Genomic DNA, 18464 nt, shown 5'->3' with positions numbered 1-18464 from the left:
CCCGTGGTGACGTATATCCAAGTGAAACTGGCATGGCTTTTGAAATGAAATAAGGCAGGGCTGGATTTGAATTTGTCCATCGAGATCTGATTGGATCGTTTGAAGTTGGGTCGTGTTGCTAATTGCTAATCGCAGCGATCTTCTCCTGGACCCCACCCACCTACCATACCATATGACGGGAAGTAAAGAGAGATTGTTTTAAGGAGGGGAGGAGATTTGCATTTTTGAATAAAGATTATGAGGGTACATTAATTTTTTAAATAATAATGAAGCTCACAGATAATTCATTTGTAAAAAAAAAACAGTATTCTAAAACAAAGGACAGTTTTCCATTTTTGTGATGGCGACTTTAAAAAAAATCTATCCCTGGACCCACCAAAACACATGCTGTGAGACTCAAATCGTCAACTTTTTAGGTTCCAAGCCAGACCCTAACCATTAGACCACAACCACCCATGTTAATTGATGTAAGAGTTGTGTGTGGTGATTTTTTGTACACTGTGTCCTGATCAAACACTGCAAGACGTCATCCTGCGTCTAGGGTGGTGTAACCTAGTCCATTAGGTTAGTAATCGAAAGGTTAAAGATTCATTTGGTCCTACAAATAAACTAATTTAAAGGTGCAATGTGTACATTTTAGGAGGATCTATTGACAGAAGTGCAATATAATATATACATCGACAGTGGTTTTCATTACCTTAGAATGAGCCATTTTTATCTACATTATTTCGCTTTATTTTATCTTCTAAGATGACACAAAAATCGGTATGTCTACAAGGATATAGCTAAAGATCTCACAATGGCTTTATAGTGGACACCATACATCTTGACTTTCCTCATAAAATAAAGAAAAAACTAAACATGACAGCAATAAACAAACAGCACTCAGTTTCACCTTTGCAATCAATCGCCAAGAGCAACCCTGGCAACTTTCCATGCACTCAAAAACCATATACAGATTTATATTCAGGCTTGTCATCAACACTTTCCTCACAAAGCACTAACATATTTACAAACACACACATCAAAACAAGGAAACAAACATGAAGACACTGTGTTAGGTTCAATCTTTGTCAATATTGAGTCTTCAATCCTAGATCACAGCTGTCTGGCAAAGCTGTCTGAGATGTCACACGAGGAAAACATTAAGCAAAATGAGCATTTGTGGAATGAAATGATGGAAAGGCACATACTGTATCTATAGCTTTTCATCGCAAAAGAGCTAACCTATTACAGTAAAAAATAATGCCGTCTGTTCTGACAAGGTGGAAATAATACAAGCTGCAAATAATAAAAAATATGCATAGTTGTGCATAGGATCATCGGATGTTAGCATCATAAAATAGATAGGGTAGAACTAGCAATGAGACCACATTAACTCATTCACAGCCAGACATTTTTTTAAAAGTTGCCTGCCAGCATTGTTTGTGATTTTCACAAAAATTGCACAAAATGCCTTTCAGGAAAATTTTCTTCTTAAAATGCATAAACATTCAAATATGTCAAATGAAAGAACAGACCCTCTGCTTTCAAACAAACAAACAAACAAAATAAGAAAAAAAACATTTCATCCTATCTATATTTTTTCTCTGCTTATAAACTTTTTAATATGGGTCTTTAAAATCTTTATAAATAAAATTTTTAGCAAAAAGCTTAAATAACTGGATTTTTGTAAAGGAATTTTGTTAGAGATTCAGAACGATTAGCAAAGTTTTGGGTTCAGTTTTTTCATAAATTGGGTAATTTAGTGGATAATCGCGGTATAGAGACAATCCAACTGCCTCCATTGACTTTGTATTGCGAGAGGCCGCCTCCTTGTCATTTCTGGCTTATAACAAAAAACAGAATAATGCCTAACAGCTGCTGTGTGACAATATGTACAGCTAACAAGCAAAAATAAAACAGAAATAAGTTTTTATAAGCTGTCGACCCCAAAAAACGAGCGTTTAAAGACACAAAAGTGGAAACAGGCAACTTTTCATAGTACTTCTATTAGTAGAACTGCGTCCACTGGGGAAACGTCGTCAGCGATCCACTTTTTTCTCCTTAAAGACAGGGTTTTACGGCTCGACAGCTTATAAAAACTTATTTCTGGGTTTTTTGGCATGTTAGCTGTACATATTGTCACACAGCAGCTTTTAGGCATTATTCTGTTTTTTGTTATAAGCCAGAAATGACAAGGAGGCGGCCTCTCGCAATACAAAGTCAATGGAGACGGTTGGATTGCCCCCCCCCCCCCCGGTGTGCGTGGTTTTAAAATTTGCATAACTGCGCTCTGTCTCTATTGCAGATTAACATGAAAATTCTTCAGAGACACGTTTTTTTTATGCAGATGTTTTCTCTCAATTGACGAGATAACTCGTCAATGGCGGAGAACGAGTTAAATAAAACATGCAAATGGGTAATTATATAAATGCAGATGCATTCGGTGTCTAAAGTCGTCTTATCTGCTTTTTGCGAATGGTTATATATTTTATATATTTTATTAGGACTGTCAGTGTTAATGCATGCAATTAATTAAATAAATAAAAATTCGCTGCAATAAAATACTTTAATTATATGTGACACTCACAACGATAATACTGACACAATCAGTTTTAATAAAAATGCCTCCAGAAGGGTAAACAATTGCTGCAGCACTATGTATCTATGTAAATGTGATCTCAGTCTATGATAAGTGATTTAAAATAAACCAAACTTTTCTCCTAGGTCATAAAAAAGACCTTGAGTAATTATTTGGTATATAGAACACAAAACCTTCTTTAACAAGTACACCAGTCAATTTTACTTCCTGTGAGAGTCTGAACTCTTTCATATCCTGGTATCATCCTGTCTGGCATTAATTCAAGATAATCATAGCACAGAGACCACAAAGACCTGAATCAATCTACCATTGATCCACGGAGAAGAATGAATAGACAGAGGAAAAAATGCTAATCAGATAATAAACCTCTTTAAGAACCTTGTGTCACATTTCTGCACTTTCATTTACTGGTAGAGAGAGGACTGAACTATTGATCCTACCTCAAACCAAACGTGTGGGACTGCTCATAGTTGAAAAGGGAGTGAATCTTTGCATCAGAGTTAACAATGATGAGACGGTCCATGAGGTCCTGGCAGTAAAAGTGAATCATTATCAAAAACCACGATTGCAAAATAATGCAACAAAGATCACAACAAGTTAAGGCATTTTTGCTTTACATTGCTAGTGAAAGTCTGCCCTCAAATGATCATGATTTGCACTACAAATTAATTTAATCTGAGATTGACTTTGTATATTTTACAGCAAGGGCTTTCAACAGGGATACAGTAAAAAACTAACTGATATGCAGGAATCACAACATTTTTAAAATGATGGGCACATAAGCAGTCAGGTTATATAGTAATGAACTCACTAAAACAGAGGAGGCTATCTCTCTCAGATTGTACTCGGTTTTGTTAGGAAGTGTTCGAAGTCCCAGCAGTTCCCACACAGCATGAGGTGAAGAAAGCAGGTTCACTAGAGACAGGAAAGACTTCACACAGACATAGACACCATTTACTTACATTTATTTGGGTCAAAATGCTTAAGAAATAGGGGAGAGCGGGGCACAACCTAACGCTTTTTGGTTTTGGCTCAATCATTCAAAAAATATTTGAGTTAGATTAATTAGCAACACACATATCTCTGCTACAAATTAACATTTGAAGTTTGTTTCTAGTACTTACCATTCTTGGACAATTACACCAAACGTGACAGAAGTGCAAACTTACCCCATAGGTGGGGTTAATTGTAACAGGCAGGAGGTTAGTTGTAACAATTAAGTTTTCAGGTAAATATTTCAATACAATTTTTTCTACATACTTGAAGTGGATATTGTTTATATATCTGTCTATAATAGACAGGTATCCACACTGTATTCATTCATCCAGCCCTTTTCTAACAAAAGTTCATTTATAAATGGATACAAATGTCTAAATATGTGAGAAAAAGCAGCACAATTATGACAAACATTTTTTTTATATGTGACCCAGTCTGTAATAACCATACTACAGTTTCAAAATCAAATTCTGAGATAATGAGCATCAAAGTCTGATTTTAGCCATTCATGTCATTATGATTTCAATCTTTGACGTGACCTTATTCAATCAATATTAAAAATATGAACAAAAATAAATTTGACACGATTTTTGATAAGACAGGCACATTGATTTTGTTGGCAGCAAGCAATCATTCGTGTGTAGCCTATTTAAAAAAATGGCAAGATAACGGTAGCGGTTTTCATATCAAAAGTGCTGAGGGGTTAGTTGTAACACAGCGTTACAATTAACTCCGCTGGGTCAAAATATTTTCAAGCCCACCAAAAAAGTTCCTAAGAGCTGCAGACATATTTTAAAACGATGCTATGTTTTAGTCAACAAAACACTGATTAATATGACAGAGCATTGGATTTGGTATCTTACACGCCCAACTTAGAAACCGAAAAAACATATGATGAAAAATTTACCACCAAAACACTTGTTCATCAATAACTCTCTGGAAAAACATTATACATTTCCAATAATGTGCAGGATATCAGTCTTTTGGCAGCGTGACAAAAATACCAGAAAAACAAACGCTGCAACAATGTAAACAGTCCGTGTTACAACTAACCCTGCGTTAGTTTTTGCCCCGCACACCCCTATTATATATGAATACCGGTAGCTGTTCTTTTAAAAGGTAATTTGTCTCATTTGTTTGATGTTAATACTCTTATACAAAGCTTAATTTGCACAGACATCTATTTATAAGGTAATATGATCATTTATACTTAATACTGTAAGTTATAATGACTACTGTATAACACCACATGCAAGACAAGATGTAATGCTCTGGGTAAACACAGCAAAATAAACCATGTTTACGTTTTAAATATTGCATTTAAAAAACTGTATTGCACTGTGTTTCTGGTTTTTTTTTGTGCATGATTCATCAATTCACTTCATTTCAAAACAAAAGTTCTTCATGAAAGTTGATCAAAAATTGGCTTCATGTTTCATCAAAATGTATTATAATAACATGCTCTGCATCTTAGAGATGTCTCTTTCAATGGCATCACTTATTTTGAAAAAGCCTATTATCTGATCTCTGATTATCTGTAGTGTTACTAAAATCATTTTTTCATTAAATTACATTAGCCTGATATCTGTCAGCGTAGCATTAGAGACACACAGTAGAAATGTGCCTACAGTAGAAATCTAAATCCATCTCAATAAAGCGTAGCTCTGGATAACTGCAAATAACAATGCTTTATACACAAACATTTTCTGTAATATTATATAACAATGAATGATAGGAGGTCAAAACCTTAAGGCAGCTCCTGTCAATGGGGTCCATTGGGGTTGATTTAGGATGGACCACCCTTACATCCTCTCGTCCACATTCAAGGGCTGACCACAGCTCTACCACAATTGTCTGGACAAAGCCTGCAAAGTTGTTTTAAGTTTAAGTTTTCATGGTAAAACGTTTTCTTTTACATTAAAGGGGATATTTCACAAGACTTTTTTAAGTTAAATCTTTGGTGTCCTTTTAAATGCAAATTAGCTGATCTCTGCACTAAATGGCACTGCCTTGGATGGATAGTGCAGATTAAGGGGCGATATTATCCCCTTCTGACATCACAAGGGGAGCCAAATTTAATGAGCTATTTTTTCACATGCTTGCAGAGTTACTGGGTTGATCTTTTTCATATTTTCTAGGTTGATAGAAGCACTGGGGACCCAATTATAGCACTTAAACATTGAAAAAGTCAAATTTTCATGATATGTCCCCTTTAAGAAGCACAGTCTATTGTCTCAGTGAGCAACTTCCTGTCTGAGCACTAAATCAACAGCAACAGGAAATGTAATGATGGTAGAAACACTAACCATCTAAAATATACTTTCAGTACATTTTTAACTTTTTAATTCGTATTTTAAGCTGTCAGGAGAAAGGGAAAGCAATGTGTAAGTTGTTGTCACTGCTGTGATTTGTAAATCAGCCATCAATTAGAGGTTAGCTACCTGAGCTTTGCAAGGCCACGATGCCTGGGGCTGTAGCAGCAACCTGGGTTACCATCACACCATAACCAAACTTCTCACACCTGCTGACCTGACATAAGACAGAATGAAAGAAATAAACATTTCTGAAACTGCTTCCTGCAGTAGGCAATAACCTGAGGATATTTGAATATGTAAAGCTTGTAAAGTCATCCACCTGAAAATAATTTATTTTTATAAAAGACACATTCTTTTTTACCCATGACAATTGAGCAATAAAAATACATTTAATATAAACTAGATTTAAGGATTTCAGATGCAAAACCCTTGTTTTGCCTTATTTTTAAAAATGTCACTTTAGTCATTTCATCCCTCCAAGAGCATGCAAGCTTTTGGGCAGAAACCTTCACTTTTTGAAAAATCCAACATTTTTTGGACAAGGCATATAAAAAAAGTTGCAAAATCACTAAAGATGCAACTGGAAACATTGCAAATAATGAAAGTCAGAACTTAAATAGAAAAATGAAGAAACTGAACCACACATTAAGGGGCGTTGTGATGCATGTGGCTGCCACATTGGGGTTGTATTCAGGTCCAAGTATTCACAAGGGACCCAAGTTTAACTCTTTTCCCGCCAGAATTTTTCACGATTTTCACAAAAGTTTAATGCCTCCCAGAAAATGCTCTACTTTAAATATATAAACATGCGATATATAAAATGAAAGAACAGACCCTCTGCTTTCAAAAAATAAAATAAAAAGCGATTCATCCTACCTTCATTTGTTCTCTTTTATCACCTCTTAAATATGGGTTTCTTCAAAAACACCAAATTTTGAGCAAAAATCTGCCATAATTCTAATTTTGTAAAGGACTTTTGATATAGATCCTCAAAACTTAGACAGATATACAGCTGTTTGCCCTATGGTGATACTTCTGGGTTTTTATAAGTTGCGGAAGATAACAGCGGTATTGTGGATTGACAAGATAACTCGTCAATGGTGGGGAAAAAGTTAAATGTGATCCAAGGGTGTCTTCTGTGCTCTTCTAAATGACCTGAAACCTGGACTATAAGTGAATTTGAAGAAGATGTATTTGATAAACATATAATGTGTGCCAATTGCATTTGGTTAATATAATTATCTCATTTTTGATGGATGTGGTATTTAGTGGCTATTGCATCTGAGATCCTCCTTTTATATGTTTTTTGAGGAGCAAATCAGTATTAAACTTGCATTTCTCACTAAACAGTAAAAAAAACATTTGACAGTGATATCTAATCATGTTACCTGCAGTTTTTTTGTGAATCTTGAGAACATATAGGTGACGCACTCATTTATGGCACCGGTCTGTTGGAGAAGCAGCAGTCCTTTTGGTGTGGCAGCAAAATTCAGCAGGTTGTCCAACAACATCTCCTCCCAGGCCACACTACAATATTAAAATAAAACATCACAAACTGAGTTTTCTCATCTCATTAATTCTCTTTACACACCAGAAGTTTAGCACAATAACAGGCAGATTGTGCAGGAACAGCATAAGATAGAGAGAGACGCTCACACATTCTGCGGTTCCTGGACAGCCAGATCCGGCGGGGCTCCAGGAACAGGGGTGGGAACTCTCTCCGACAGTGAGCTAGTCTGTGGGGAAGAGACTTCGTTGTCAGGCTGGATAACTTCATGGCATTCAAACCCTTCGGCTAAATAATGAGACAACATATTGAATGCAACGCTGATTTCTGATACTGCTTGAATCTCGGCACAGGAAACCCCAAGGGTTTCATTACTGACAGCACAAAGCTTTACTACTACTTCTGTATTCTGCAAAGCCTCTTCAGACAGGCCAGAGAATGGACTTTCAGCATTTCTTTCAACATTAATATTGTTTTGCTCAGGGAAACAAGACACTCAAAGCAAAACAGTCTCTAAAGCTGCTGCTGTCCAGAATAAACTAAAAATGCATAAGGAAACAGATTGCAAAAACATGGATGATGAGTAATATATATGAAACTTTCTTGACACAGACATACTATAGTTTTATAGTGGTGTTTTATGTGTAGATCGGGGTTATTATATATCAGTATTGGGCTGTTACAGATCAAATTCCTGACTCAAATTTAATCAGACAACTGATATGATGAAGATGATATGCTTTACAGTCTGTGTTTAATAACATAAGGCTGTCTGCTTGTCACATTCCTGTTAGTCACTATAATCACTTATACTGAAATAATCATAATACATGGTAAACCAACACTGTGTATTGTGTAGTTTAATGGCCATTTCTAAGGAACAAACTATTACAACATCAAGTGACAGTAACATTTCACAGAAGTTATTTTATCTATGCAATAAAGGATTACTTATTAAATTACAAAACACTGCACCAATGACTCAATAACACTTAAACAACTTATGAGGAAAGGGTAAAAGATGATGAAATACTGAATTTTATGTTATTTAGTAAAATGATTAGGAGTTGTGGGCTTTATTGGGTTTGCATTTACTTTTAAAGGGACACTCGACTTTTATTGAAAATATGCTCATTTTCCATCTCTCCTAGAGTTAAACATTCGATTTTTACCTTTTTTGAATCCACTCAGTTGATCTCCGGGTCTGGCGGTACCACTTTTTAGTTATATCTGCCTAGAAAATCGCAACGTTTAATTTTCTGTCTGTCTTAGTACACAGTGTAACTATAGAAGAGTCAAGTTTCAAATAGGAAAAATATCAAAACTCTTTGGTTATTTTGTAGAGCGATGCTAATGGTCTAATCAGATTCAATGGATTATGCTAAGCTATGCTAAAAGTGCTAGCGCCAGACCCGGAGATCTGCTGAATGGATTCCAAAATGGTAAAAATCTAATGTTTAACTTTAGGGGAGCTGGAAAATGTGTATATTTTCAGGAAAAATGAAGTGTCCCATTGTGCAATGTTCTACTAGCTGAGTTTCTGGAACTGACTAAAAACTGTTTATTGTTTAAGGTCATTATAGGGTAATCCGTCCTAATGCTGGTCCTATATCAGCACTTTTTTGAACTACTCCTTGTCCAAATTTTAGGACTGGAACTAATGTTGTATAAACTTAGTTATGGGGTGCTCAGAGCTTGGCATGACTAGACAATGTAAATGTGTTTCAAAAACAACCAAACAAGATATATCTAGATTTTTGGTTGTTTTAGCTTATTATAACCCCTGTTTTGACCTATTTTGAAAGACTGGTATTTATAAGGTGAAAAAAATAGCACCAATATCTACTGTAGCAATGTGACTGTCCCTGTAATTAGTGCTCTAGTCACTTTGGATGAACAGCTACGTGTTAAATAATCACCCTAGTGTCAGTAAATGTCACCTTTCTCCAGGCTTTGGCGATGCACTCGTGCAAACCATAGGGCCGCAGAACTTGCAGCCCTTCGCAGGTGTTGTACATCTGTCGACAGACGAAGATAAAGGCCCCGGTCACAGCCGGAGAAATCTCCAGCTCAGAGAGAACAAGCAGTTCCTTAGCCAACAGCTTCTGGGTAAACTGTACAATCACATGTGCTGCAGAAATACTGTGGGGAAAAGCGCACTTTAGTACTAAATTATTTAAATGACATGCCATGTTAAAGTCCCAAGGGGTGTAAATGTTATTTTAACTACTGGAGTGGTGTGAGTAAATTGTAAGGTTGTAGGTTTGACTGTCATAAGAGGTGATAATAGAGCTACAGCGGCTGTACCCTTGAGCAACAAATTTAAAGGTTACAATTTTAAAAGATAATTTTAAATATCACATTTAACCCTGCCTCCACATTTCTTCCCGAAACTGGCATACTGACCCTAAACTCATATAACTGGTTGACCAATGTTGACATGGGGCAAGCTGACAGGTCAGGTAAACCACACTATTGACACTTAAACCTACAACATTGTCCTTGCACTTTAAACCAGGATAGTAGAAAGTAATTCATCTAAAATCTATCACAGGCCTGTGGATTGCTTTATTCTGATTGGTTGAGAAATGTTTATCGGGTGTTGATCAGTGGCAGCTCGTGACGGCTCAACCGAGGGGCGCAAATTCAAAATATGTGTTTTGCGCATCAAGAGATCCTGTGTGCATCATGTGTTTTGTCAAAATAAGTGCCTGCTGCACACGCGTCAAAACCAATTATAATAAAAAGAGACGCTCACGTTCACAAAATACACCCAAGACACTCCCTTAATAGTACATGAGATTATGTGAGTATCTGGCAAACGCGAGCGTCCCTTTTATCATAAACCCTTTAGACGCGTCTGCAGCAGGCACTTATTTTGACAAGACACATGATGCACACAGGATCTCTCGAGGCGCAGAACACATATTTTGAAAAACGGAACCACACACGATGAGCTACAAACATGTTGTGATGAACTTCGCATAGAGCGCCCTCAAAAAAAGAAGTCATCAGCTGCTACAGGTGTTTGATTATGTTTCTGTAAAACGCACACCTACCAGTCAAATGTCTTAAAATAACCACGAGAGCAATGTTTGTGTTAACCGTGATATAAGCAGAATAATTGACTTCAGTCCTTTGAATTATTTGAAAATAATACACACACGCATTACCACTTTGGGTGTGCATTATTTTCGAATAATTCAAGGCCCGTCGTCAATTATTCCTTACATATTTACGTATAGGGATGGAGTCCATATATACTGTATATATAGTACTCTAGCAACATAACTAAACATGTAAACTTTTCTATTCTATTCTATTTGAGAACATTAAAACTGAAGACGAAACAGAAGTTTCTTCTGATGACAAGTTTCTTCTATTCTATGCATGCTGATGATATATACAGCACAAGTGCATACTAACTCAAGATGACACTAGCCGGAAAAAAGATAATAAATGTAACCTGAGAGTAAGATTAGATTTACTTACCTTTCACCCTCGGCCGAGACGAGATTTCTGTCATAAAGCAGGAGTGATAAACCTCTTTCAGTGGAAGCGATTCGTGCCAGGATGTCCGCTGTATGAGTCAGGCCACTTTTTAAAGAATTTAATTTGGGCTGTGACAAAAGACAAATCGAAAACACTCCGGGTGAACTACATAATGCATATAAAGTAACAAAGGATGGTGGCAGATTTTAGATTAGATGTCATATATAAGGTTATATTGAGTTTTATTTCAGAATTTTTTCCGTTGTGCAAATAATCAATTTCACAATTATGTGATACTACCGTGGCACCAGTTCTTATATTCATTTATACAGAATGTGCAGCAGTGAAGTTGCTTTAAAATCTAACAGTCATCCTAAAGGACACTAAAGACTTTAATTTATTATTAGATCACTGTTATGAGACACAAAAAGCATATTTATTATCTAGTCATCAAAGGGTCAATATAAAAAATTCTAGGGTCAGTGACAAAAATGGTTTGGCAAGATGAGAAATTCAAAAATCTTTTTAAAAACTTGTTTTAAAAGCACGCATCAGGTTTATTTCAATGCACATGGTGTATTTATGTTAATTTTATGCAATAAAAAATTACACTTGCAACATTTTTATGAAAGTGAAGACTGAATGGACCTGAAAATGTCAAATGGTGTAACCGCCAATTGCGCCAAAGAATGAGAAATGTTACATATTTTATTCACCTTGATGTCATGTAAGTGTAATCATAAAAAAATATTTTATAATAATAATAATAATAATAATAATACAATAATAATAATAATAATAATAATAATATCACAATAAAATTATAAATATACATTTATTTTTATTTCTAAATGTAAATTTTAATGCGCTTTGTAATATTTGTCCTGACATATGCTTAAAACAGCTCTGTTTTATAAATAATCTTTGAAAAATGATGTAAAAATGTATGTAAAAAAACATATTACACTAATCTAGATTATATTTGATTCCACATTTTTATGAATATATTTATACTTTCATTTATAAAAATACTAGTTACACCAATTGACACAAACCGGTTACACCACTTGACATTTTTGCAATTATCCCCCAAATATTCTTTCAAAATTAAATAAAACCAGAAATTTTAGACTTGGTCCTCAAAAAAGAGAATGTATGCAAGTAATCTGCAAATGTATTTTGATATTTTAACCCTTTTACAATTAATTTAACCATACGGACACAAAATAATGAACGTCACGTCATTAGTTAGCTGAACAATGTTGCCTTCACAGACAGAATACAGAAAGATAGGAGGCAACAAAGATGCAGATGGAAACAGTAATTAATTATATTTATTCCCATTTACTCATTATTATGCTCAAATTTAACTGAGAAGTAAGCATTGTAGCGACTATATTGAATTAAATTGCACTTAAATGTACTTGTATTCATAGGTACACCATACGACATTACGGTTTGGTATCTTCACACACAAAATGCATCCTGTGAAACCACTGATTGGGCAGTGAGGCCAATGTGGAATTTACAGCAAAAAAATAATAAAATTCAAAAATAGTGTAGAACATGACACCTATAGTGAAGCACCAATTATAATTCATAATCATGTAGGGATTATGGGAGTGGTCATGTAGTGCTCACCAGCTTTCCTTTAAGCAGAGTGATAATAGGGGACAGCAGCGTCTCTATCACAGGGATTTGATAGACAGACTCCACGGCACACTCCGTGCGGTCACACAGGGTCTTCAGCACCTCCAGTACAAGATTTGTGGGGGAGAGGGAATCTACGAAACACAAACAAAAACAAAAATCCACAACTCCCATCAAGTTTAAAAAAAAACAGACCTGTTATCATCGCCCTTTAGGTTTACTTCAGTACAAAACTCTGTTAATAAATGATTTATAGTACAGCACTTAAGGTTAAATGAGGACAAAAAAGGCAACTATGACTAATTTACTGTATAATAATTTTTCAGTATGTGAGAAAGTGCTACGTTCGAACCAACAAACAGTGCCACACAACTGTTACTATATATTGGCACATATTTGTAAGTTTCTTTAGAAGTTTACTTCCAAAGAAGTAAGTGAGTATGTTTGGTTGATAAACCAAAGGAACCCATAAATGGACCTTGTTCTGGTCCTGATAAAACACTAGTGTCATTATGAGGCATAACATGTGACACTGCCATATCGACAGTTCACTTAATCATAAGCAGACACAGACTTTCAGGTGCATTATTGCGTGATACATTATATTGATTATGACGTAATGAAAGTATGACACACCTGTATGTGCTGTCTCACCACTGGCTGGTTTTGGGTGTTGGTACATGATATTGATCAGAATCACCACTAGATCGGTCAAAGTTACCGGATCTGAAACAGACAGCAGAATACACAGTCAGATGTGAGTCAGATCTGTTATTCTTAACTATGGGTGGGTGTTTAAAAAGTTGGTTTTCTTCATTCTTTCTTACCTCTACGTTTCTTCACTTGAATGGGGAAAAGTTTCCTTCCATTAGTGTACATCACAAGCCTCCCAAGCACACACAGCGAGTGAACGAAATAAATAAAGTCCAGCTCTTTAGAAAGATAGAGGGTTCTCTGAGGCGATCCTAAGGGATACAAGAACTTAATCTCAGAACATGGCCTCTTGTTTCTAGATTAACACTTCCTCTTTTTTCCTTTCTATATTTTATTACTTGTATGTAGCAAAATTACAAAATTTTAAATCACCTTAACAAACTTCCAATATTGTTTCACTAATTAAAACATCTAGAATGCATAAGAGTAATAAGAATATGGTGCGAACTGGGCTGAACAATTTTGAATTATGACAATAAGAACATTTTAAAAACACTTGGCAGAAGTGAAATGTGACCTGTACAAGTTTCATCCCGTTATTTTGTGATACCAAAAAATAAATGGTCACAAGAAATGTCCCCTTGCTGTCAATGTGACAGTACCCGTTTAAAAAGTACACCTTTGAACCTAAAGAGTTCATATTAGTACATCAGATGTACCCATTGGTACCAAAGAATGCATATTAGTACTTCAAAGGTGCAAAGTGGTATCAAATGTATTAATGTCTGTACCTAAATATTAGGACATTTTTAAAGGGTACTGCTCCAGTGATAGCTTGTGACAAATTTTTGACCATTTTTTTCTGGCAGTGTATATAAACCTCATTTGAATCCAGTAAAATCTGACATCTGTGGCAACACTACCTAATATAATGTAAGTAACAGTTCTGTGTAACAAACACAACTTACTATAAATTGGTCATAAACAAGTTGTTTTACAACTATATAGGTGGTTCAGGCATGGCAGTTCTGCCTTGAGTACATCCAAACAGAAGATAAACATGCAAATGTTCGGATGTTTTTCTCCAGCTGGTTTTTCTGGCTTAAACACAGAAACTGGATTCTGGGAATGTGCTTCACTGTAAAACCATACAACTCGAATTATCTCTGCATAGCCAGTGATAATCTAGCTAGTTGACCATGAGAAAAAAGTCTGTAACAACACACAGGAGAAAACATATGCCAAGTCAGATAAAGCTTGATATTTGTGCATTGTGGGTAAAAGTTCAGCCGTACCAATCTGCTGATGTTCCAGACCATGGATGATTTCAAAGGTTTCGTCTCTGACAGAATCACAGGAATCATGGTAATAAATGCACTGCTGAAGAGCAATTACAATCTAGGAAAATAAATAAATAAAAACCATAATTAACCCTAAATACATAAATACATGCAGAATTATTTAAGAAAACTCTTTAGTTTAGCCATTTCATAAAGATTTTAATTTAAATTACCCAATGAATATTTATCATGTGCAGAATATCATACTAAGATACTGCTTATTCAACATTTATGCAGTATACAGTATGAAAATGTTCTGTATGCAATACCAATTATGCATAAATTATTTTGCTAAATGTGCAGCACGATACAAAGCACGCTTTGGAGGCCCCATTCTTTTACAATGTAATGCACTCAACTTGACTCTCAATTTATGACAGCCATGAAATTAAACATCTCTATTTTGACCCTTTTTTTTTTTGTAGCCTGCCAAAACTGACATTTGGACTCCAAATTTAATAAAAAAAGCAAATAACCATACTGATTCCTAAGAAGATGATAACTGCAGGCCAAAAACATTCAAAATAGTGATGCCATGTGACAAAAAAGCTTTTTGATTTTATTTGCATAATTCAGTCAAAAATGTCCCCTAGCTCTCATTTTGACAGTACACTATCAAAAGTTACACCTTTGCACCCAGAGTTTATATTTAGTACTTCAGAGCTACATATTGGTACCAAAGAGTGTATATATATATATATATATATATATATATATATATATATATATACACTCACCTAAAGGATTATTAGGAACACCATACTAATACTGTGTTTGACCCCCATTTCAGAACTGTCTTAAATCTACATGTCATTGATTCAACAAGGTGCTGTAAGAATTTTTAACAAATGTTGGCCCATATTGATAGGATAGCATCTTGCAGTTGATGGAGATTTGTGGGATGCACATCCAGGGCATGAAGCTCCTGTTCCACCACATCCCAAAGATGCTCAATTGAGCTGAGAGCTGGTGACTATGGGGGCCATTTTAGTAGAGTGAACTCATTGTCATGTTCAAGAAACCAATTTAAAATGATTCGAACTTTGTGACATGGTGCATTATCCTGCTGGAAGTAGCAATCAGAGGCTGGGTACATGGTCGTCATAAAGGGATGGACATGGTCAGAAACAATGCTCAGGTAGGCCGTGGCATTTAAACAATGCCCAATTGAAACTAAGGGACCTAAAGTCTGCCAAGAAAACATCCCCCACACCATTACACCACCAGGCTGCACAGTGGTAACAAGGCATGATGGATCCATGTTCTCATTCTGTTTACGCCAAATTCTGACTCTACCATCTGAATGTCTCAACAGAAATTGAGACTCATCAGACCAGGCAACATTTTTCCAGTCTTCAACTGTCCAATTTTGGTGAGCTCGTGCAAATTGTAGCCTCTTTTTCCTATTTGTAGTGGAGATGGTTGTGCGTGTTGTGGCTTCACAAATGCTTTGCTGCATACCTAGGTTTTACCAAGTGGTTATTTCAGTCAAAGTTGCTCTTCTATCAGCTTAAATCAGTCGGCCCATTCTCCTCTGACCTCTAGCATCAACAAGGCATTTTCGCCCACAGTACTGCCGGATACTGGATGTTTTTCCCTTTTCACACCATTCTTTGTAAAACCTAGAAATGGTTGTGTGTGAAAATCCCAGTAACTAAGCAGATTGTGTTACTCAGACCGGCCCGTCTGGCACCAACAACCATGCCACGCTCAAAATTGCTTAAATCACCTTTCTTTCCAATTCTGACATTCAGTTTGGAGTTCAGGAGATTGTCTTGACCAGGACCACACCCCTAAATGCAATGAATGCATTGAAGCAACTGCCATGTGATTGGTTGATTAGATCATTGCATAAATGAGAAATTGAACAGGTGTTCCTAATAATCCTTTAGGTGAGTATACCCTTACCTAAATGGTAAATAAAAAGTTATTTTTAAAAGGTAACTATCCCAGTAAAAGATTGGGACCATTTAAGCAGTGTACATAACACATAAATAATGTAATGTGATTGACTTGAAACTACTGGTTAAGGGTTAGAAGACCAAATTTTGTAAAGATCAAACTGACTAAATACTAATGCCACATGATGCAACTCACCAATGACTTGTACTTCTTCTCAAGAAGTCTTAAGACAACAGTTCTGCTGTAGTAGCCATGCTAGGAGACAACAGATAGACATCAACATAAACATAAAAGTAATAGGCAGGAGCTTTAATTCAAAGTGCCTTATATAGTCTATTCAATGCACATATTTAGCAACGCCTGGGTTGCCTGGCCTTTGCCTTAGAGCTGCTAATGCAATGCTCTATTAATTAAGCTACAGGCACACATAGAAATACATACACTTTTTCTATTTTTTATATATTTTTAAACCTAGCTCACCATCCATTTCTTAAACCAGTTAGCTTTAATATCCAGTAGAGAGATTAAATGTATGGATTCAAGAGATTTCTCTGTGCCGAGTTCAGAATGTAGAGAGAGAAGAGAGAGGGTGCTCTCAATGATTTCCTCCATGTATCTGCAGCACATGACAAAAAATAAAGTTTATTCAAGATAATCATAAACAGACAGAGAAATGTCCTTATTAAGCAGAATAAATATACAGTAGACAGGGGCATAAAAACTATTATCAGTATTATCAGACTTATCAGTTTGACTAATAAATAGTTACATGATGAATGGGTATTTGTAAATTGGGAGTGGACAAAGTTATAAATGCCTTATGGTTGCTGCCACTGAGTGTATCATACTTTGGATATGAAATTTTGGATCTAAAATGCCACAGCTCACTTTTCAGGGTGTCGTATCCAAAATGTTGTCACTTCCTTTTGAAAGTCATTCATTAATCGCATCTGAAAAGATCAAGGGAAAGTATATATTTCAGGTACAATTCATCTTTAGCCACACAAAATCAATCCCAGCCCAACATAACTGATGAGCAAGGAGAAAAGATCAGAAGAATACTTGTTTTAGGAGACGGGCAATATCTGGTCTGTTTGCATCAATTCCTGTAGAGCCACTAGGAAAACTCAACTTGTGGTACAGGAAATGAGCCTCCAAGCTTTTTGCTGTTAAGGAATGACATCGCTTGATGAGAAAAACTGAGACAGCACTGTTAACAAAGCTTTTCACTAAATTAATCGTATTACCTATGCTGGTGTAGATATCCTTAGTCACATTTAATGGAGAAGATGAAAAGGTTTTTGCAAAGAAGCAAAGAACTTTATCCTGTGTAAGTAACACAATGTTCACAATAAATGCAACAAAGACCCACAGCATGTGAGGTATTAGGCAATCATACATGAATAAATCATAGGCACAAAACTCCTTCATTACAACTGCTTTATTCTCTGAAAGTAAGCTATCACTCCCCCAAGTCCGATTATGCAAACTGTATGCAAAAGCTGTATGACAAACAAATTTACAGTATTCAAGAAACAGTAGGCAAACAATAACTATGATCTGCTAAGTTTCTGAAGTGAGCAACTAATTTAATATCAATGCTTGTTTAGCACTAAGCTCTTACACTGATGTCAGGGTCGGGGTCAGTAAGCGCAGCTGACAGGTTTCTGCGCAGAACGGTCCAGCTTTCGCAGCTCAAAACATCAGATGGTGGTGCATGGCAAAGGGACTGCAGGGCTTCCCAGCGCACCTGCAGTTTAACACAAAGATTAGGCACAATTTTTTATTACATTTCTGTAATTATAAAAAAAAACACAGACTGCAGTGTTTTAAGATGTGTGTGAGGAAAGTTTCACCTCTCGTGGTCGGCTGGGATCGAGCTTCTCAGCAATGACTTGCAGCTGTTCGTGCTTGATAAATGCATAGCTCTACGTTTGGAAATAAATGTCATCAGTTAGTGCTTCAGTCAATGGGCTTTAGTATAAATGCACTATTGTGCAATCATGAAACAAGAGAAGCTTTAG

The 18464-nt window shown here is 35.9% G+C and overlaps 1 protein-coding gene across 2 annotated transcripts in view; it reads right to left on the bottom strand.

The window, feature by feature from the left end:
- tbc1d32 (TBC1 domain family, member 32) overlaps nt 1-18464 on the bottom strand; it is a 48421-nt gene that overhangs the window by 26862 nt on the left and 3095 nt on the right. For both annotated transcript variants that reach the window (XM_065256243.2, XM_065256244.2), the window contains exons 5-23: nt 18297-18368; nt 18065-18190; nt 17688-17766; nt 17503-17606; nt 17329-17390; nt 16921-17056; nt 16636-16695; nt 14494-14596; nt 13372-13509; nt 13181-13270; nt 12536-12678; nt 10895-11022; nt 9343-9544; nt 7552-7631; nt 7284-7422; nt 6022-6109; nt 5327-5445; nt 3396-3515; nt 3025-3113 (exon numbers count right to left, since the gene is read on the bottom strand). In XM_065256243.2, the coding sequence (XP_065112315.2) occupies nt 3025-3113; nt 3396-3515; nt 5327-5445; nt 6022-6109; nt 7284-7422; nt 7552-7631; nt 9343-9544; nt 10895-11022; nt 12536-12678; nt 13181-13270; nt 13372-13509; nt 14494-14596; nt 16636-16695; nt 16921-17056; nt 17329-17390; nt 17503-17606; nt 17688-17766; nt 18065-18190; nt 18297-18368 (2078 nt within the window). The remainder of the gene's footprint in view (nt 1-3024; nt 3114-3395; nt 3516-5326; nt 5446-6021; nt 6110-7283; nt 7423-7551; nt 7632-9342; nt 9545-10894; nt 11023-12535; nt 12679-13180; nt 13271-13371; nt 13510-14493; nt 14597-16635; nt 16696-16920; nt 17057-17328; nt 17391-17502; nt 17607-17687; nt 17767-18064; nt 18191-18296; nt 18369-18464) is intronic.

This window comes from Paramisgurnus dabryanus, chromosome 12 (genome assembly GCF_030506205.2).
Source record: "Paramisgurnus dabryanus chromosome 12, PD_genome_1.1, whole genome shotgun sequence".
Classification (NCBI taxonomy): Eukaryota; Metazoa; Chordata; class Actinopteri; order Cypriniformes; family Cobitidae; genus Paramisgurnus; species Paramisgurnus dabryanus.
Note: the sequence above shows the minus strand (reverse complement) of the source record. Positions and strands in the feature narration are given on the sequence as shown.